The sequence below is a fragment of the Ipomoea nil genome, unplaced genomic scaffold (assembly GCF_001879475.1).
Source record: "Ipomoea nil cultivar Tokyo-kokei standard unplaced genomic scaffold, Asagao_1.1 scaffold2694, whole genome shotgun sequence".
NCBI classification, from domain to species: Eukaryota; Viridiplantae; Streptophyta; class Magnoliopsida; order Solanales; family Convolvulaceae; genus Ipomoea; species Ipomoea nil.
The window spans coordinates 209,145-214,340 of NW_017619122.1; the positions used below are offsets into that span (position 1 = coordinate 209,145).

Consider the following 5,196-nt stretch of genomic DNA (forward strand, 5'->3'; position numbering starts at 1 on the left):
TTGATGAGATTAAACAAGTAGATAGTGTTCAATACAATTCATTTAGAGATGCATGTTATGCACACGGATTAATCGAAGATGATAAAGAGTATGTTGATGCAATCACTGAGGCAGCAACTTGGTCTTTAGCCCATTCGCTACGTAAGTTGTTTGTTACACTTTTGACATACAATTCAATGTCCAAGCCAGAAAATGTTTGGGAGATGGTTTGGCAATACTTATCAGATGATGCTCAATATATTTCTAGAAGGAACCTCTCAGTCTCAGGTAACATTTATTGTTATATTATTTATTTTTCATATCAATTTTTTAAACCATTACATCTTACGTTTTTTTATTCTTATTTTGTAGATTTAAGTCTAAATGAATCTCAAAAAAAAAAAAAAATTGCGTTGCTTGAAATGGAGAAGTTTTTAAATGCTTGGAACAAATCTTTATCAGATTATCCACCTATGCCAATGCCAGATGAAAACAACGATTGGTTTTCTGGTAACAGGTTGTTGTTCGAGGAGATGTCATATGATACGGAAGCTCTATTGCATCAACATAATTCGTTGCATCCGAAACTAACTGATGAGCAGTTAGTCATATACAATAAGGTGATGGCAGATGTTGAAATTGAGAAAGGTGGAATGTATTTCGTTTATGGTTATGGTGGGACAGGAAAAACATTTTTGTGGAAGACAATTTCAGCAGCTGTACGGTCCAAGGGCGAGATAGTTCTAAATGTAGCATCAAGCGGTATAGCTTCATTGCTGCTACCTGGTGGTAGGACTGCAAACTCCAGGTTTGCTATACCAATTGCTGTTAATGAAGATTCCACTTGCAACATCAAGCAAGGCAGTCCACTTGCTGAATTGATAATCAAATGCAAATTAATAATTTGGGATGAAGCTCCGATGATGCACAAACATTGTTTTGAAGTATTGGACCGAACAATGAGAGATTTAATGCGTTTCAAGAATTCAAGGAGCTCAACAATGACATTTGGCGGGAAAACAGTGGTGTTGGGTGGAGACTTTAGACAAATTCTACCCATTATTCCAAAAGGTACTAGACAAGATATAGTGCAAGCCAGTATTAATTCATCTTACCTGTGGAATAATTGTGAAGTTCTTCATCTAACCAAGAATTTAAGATTGCGAGGTCTTACTAATGAAGACGATGTTGAGAAGTTAGATAGTTTTGCCAAATGGATTGCGGATTTAGGTGATGGTAATCTTGGTGAAGACAATGGTGTTGATTGCAATATAATGATACCGTCTTCAATTGTATTAGAAAACGAGGTTGATCCTATTAGACAAATTGTTGAAAGCACATTTCCTGAATACCGTTCTGGGAACATAGATGAAAGACAACTGGAGAATAGAGCTATATTAGCTCCAACATTAGATGTTGTTGATGAGGTCAATGAATACATGAATGGTATTAATCAAGATGCTTCAATGACATACTGGAGTTGTGATTCTGTTTGCAAGGCAGAGTCAAACTTGGATATGCAATCTCAAGTACACACAATAGAATTTTTAAATAGCTTGAGGTGTTCAGGTGTACCAAACCACTCTCTAACGCTGAAAGTTGGAACTCCGGTTATGCTGTTGAGAAATATAGATCACTCGATGGGGTTGTGCAATGGTACAAGGTTAATAGTAACACAATTGGGAAATCATGTTATTGAGGGACAAATCATAGCTGGGAATAACGCAGGTACCAAGGTTTTGATACCAAGACTATCTTTGACTCCTTCAGACCCAAGACTTCCATTCAAGTTTCAAAGAAAGCAGTTCCCACTGATGTTATCATATGCAATGACAATCAACAAAAGTCAAGGTCAGACGCTTTCACATGTTGGTTTGTTACTGAAAAAACCTATTTTTAAACATGGCCAATTGTATGTTGTAGTTTCTCGGGTCAGTAATCCAGATGGTCTTAAGGTCTTAATATGTGGGGAGTCTAGAGGTCTTTTAAATAAGACTGAAAATGTAGTTTAGAAAGAAATCTTTAATAATTTGTAATTGTTGTTTCATTGTTTTACAATGAAATATTTTATTTTGTGTATTTGTGACGTCTATAACCTTATTGACCATATATATCATGAATAAAACAATTTTTAATATATTTCGGCATAATAACATGGCCGTGCATCGCATGGGCGCAACTACTAGTTATCCATAAAATTAAGACCTAATACGTTGTCATTCTATTGTTTGTCTCTCTTTCAATTCTCGACTCCAATACTCCATGGCCACCAGCGATAACCGTGGTCGGCTAGGATTTAACAAAGAAGAAAATAGCGAATCGACTATCAAATCTGATTAACCCCCAAAACTACCTCGATCCCAACCATGGTCATTCCTATAAGCGTTTCGAGCTTGAATGGGTTGCTGTTGAGGGGTCAATGAATCTTCAAAGTGAAAGCCGATTTCACAGAGAAAATGAAAGGTTCACAATACAAGCACCTAAAGTGTAATGCATTTCAAAGCGTTGAAGAGAGAGAAAATGGGCCTTATCAAATTGGGATGCGAGCTAATTTGCAGTTCTGGGGACCCGTACCTTATTGACAAAACTTTAAAATTTTTCATGCTTTGTTGAAGAGACACAAACTTAGGACAAAAATATATTGTATATATGTAGATATTGGAGAAGAGTCAAGCTTGAAAGGCTGGTAGGCAGCATTGCAATACTTCCAAAAGATTGAGGTTATGCAGTAATTGTTGTATTTTTTAGAAAAATGTCGTAGGTTTATATGGACTACGATTGACATAGGCTGGGATATATGTACGATAATTTCTGTGACGTGTGCAGGACACTGCCTTAAAAGCTTATATCCGGAGACTGTGCGGTCTTAACCCGGGAGCTTTCGACTGCCTCACACAGAAGTACTCACGCACTCTGTTGCACTTATAGAGATACGTACTCACGGTATTTATAGAGCTTGAGAGCTTATCTTTCAGGTGTAAAGAAACAGGTCTGGGAAGACAGGTATTTATAGTAGTGAGAATACCTGCCTCCCCTGTACCAGCCACAAAAAGTCGAGAAAAGGGAGAGAGGGAACGCAATTTGCGTTCATATGTGCCCACTAAAGCACTAGCTTTCCTCTTGTCCACAAGCTTAATTCTGACCACATAGAATTATTCTGTATGTGAAAAAATAGCTAAAAAATCAGACAAAATTATAATGCCACGTAAAACTTCGACCACACCACACCGCGTGCGAACCGAGCTGAGCGGGCGGGCGGCGGCGCGCGCGGGAATCCCCCCACTTTCCCTCCCTTGGAAACATTTCAAAGACTCCAAAAGGAGTGGCATTTAAATGATGGGAAAAGAGTCTCTAGGAAACCAATGTGGGACAAGTAGCAAGGCAAAGCACTACACCCTTTGAATGTTATTTCCAACAATCCCCCACACATTCAAAGGGTGTGGAAACAGGGCATTTGAGTATACCACCTAGACGGACCTTAATGCCAGTGTGTAACCTTGAACTGGCACGTAGTGACCTGAGTAACTTACTTCTCAGGAGTGAACTAAGTCTTGAATTCTTTGAGAAGTGGGTAGTTTTGAACTCTGGTTCACATATCAGTACTTTAGTATACCCTTCAACTTTTTTACGTAAGTCTTTTCATGGCTTCGTTTGACCACTACAGTGGTGTCCACCTTGAATTCCTTACTTCATATTTTAAGCCCATTTCCTTTGATGTATCAAGGATAGCTTTCCGATTTAGTCCTTTTGTTAGAGGATCTGCAATATTCTTCTCGGACTTCACATACTCTAGTGTTGAGTACTCCGTTCACAATTAACTGCCTTACAGACTCGTGTCTGACTCTTATGTGTCATCTTTTTCCATTGTAGGAACTATTTTTTGTTACACATATGGCAGTTTGTGAGTCATAATGAAAGGGCACTGATGGAGTAGAATTCCCCCACAACGGCACGTCTGCCAGTAGGTTTCTCAGCCATTCAGCTTCTTGCCCAGCCAGATCAAGAGCTATGAACTCAGCCTCCATTGTTGATCTGGCGGTGCACGATTATTTCGTCGATTTCCACGACACAGCTGCTTCGCCCATGGTAAATACGTACCCACTGGTGGAGCTCGCATCATCACTGTCATTGACCCAGTTTGCATCGTAATATCCCTCTAGGATATTTGGAAAACCAGTGTACTGCAGGCCCCACTCGATGGTGCCTCTCAGATAACGTAGTACACGTTTTAATGCATGCCAGTGGACCTCACTTGGATTATGAGTGTAACGACTGAGTCTGTTGACTGCAAGAGCGATATTGGGTCTGGTATAGCTCATTAGGAACATCAGACTCCCTATTAATTTCGCATAGTCCTCTTGCGCCACTCCTGCTCCAGTGTGTTTTTTCAATTTGACACTAGAATCATACGGAGTTGGAGCCGAGGTCACTTCATAACTGTCAAATTTCCTTAACAGTTTTTCTGTATAGTGACTTTGTGACAACTTGTAGTCATTTTCACTTTGAATGACTTTTACTCGAAGTATCACATCGGCCTTCCCCAAGTCTTTCATGTCAGATCTTTCAGAAAGAGACCTTTTGGTCTCTATTATTGCTTTGACATTAGGACTAAAGATTAGCATGTCATCTACATAGATGCAGATGAGCACTATGCTTGACTCAACTTCTTTTGAGTATAGACAAGCATCTGATCTGTTTACCACGTAACCCAGATCCAACAGTGTTTTATGAAATTTTTCATACCACTGTTTTGGAGCTTGTTTTAGCCCGTATAGAGACTTCACTAGTCTACAGACCTTCCCTTCTTGTCTAGGTTTTACACACCCAGGAGGTTGGTCCATGTAGATTTGTTCCTCTAGGTCTCCATTTAGGAAGGTCGTTTTGACATCCATTTGATGGACTGTCCACTTGTGCGCTGTGGCTAATGCAAATAGCACTCTTATTGTTGCTATTTTTGTCACAGGCGAGTAAGTACAGAAGTAGTCTTCCCCAAACTTTTGTCTATAGCCTTTGGCTACTAACCTCGCCTTAAATCTTTCTATTGACCCATCGGGTCTAAGTTTTCTTTTGAATATCCACTTGCACCCAATAGGCTTGGCCCCTTTGGGAAGTTCTACTATTTCCCACGTGTGATTAGACTTTATTGAGTCTAGTTCACTTTGAACGGCTTCTTTCCAGAACACCGCATCAACTGAGCCCATAGCCGCATCGAAAGTC

At 39.6% G+C, this 5,196-nt stretch overlaps 1 protein-coding gene across 1 annotated transcript; it reads left to right on the forward strand.

The window, feature by feature from the left end:
* The first annotated feature begins 401 nt into the window (after positions 1-401).
* On the forward strand, positions 402-1,991 carry LOC109155145 (ATP-dependent DNA helicase pif1-like). The gene has a single exon (XM_019302878.1). The coding sequence runs from the start codon at positions 402-404 to the stop codon at positions 1,989-1,991; it is 1,590 nt and encodes a 529-aa protein (XP_019158423.1).
* Positions 1,992-5,196: the final 3,205 nt, after the last annotated feature.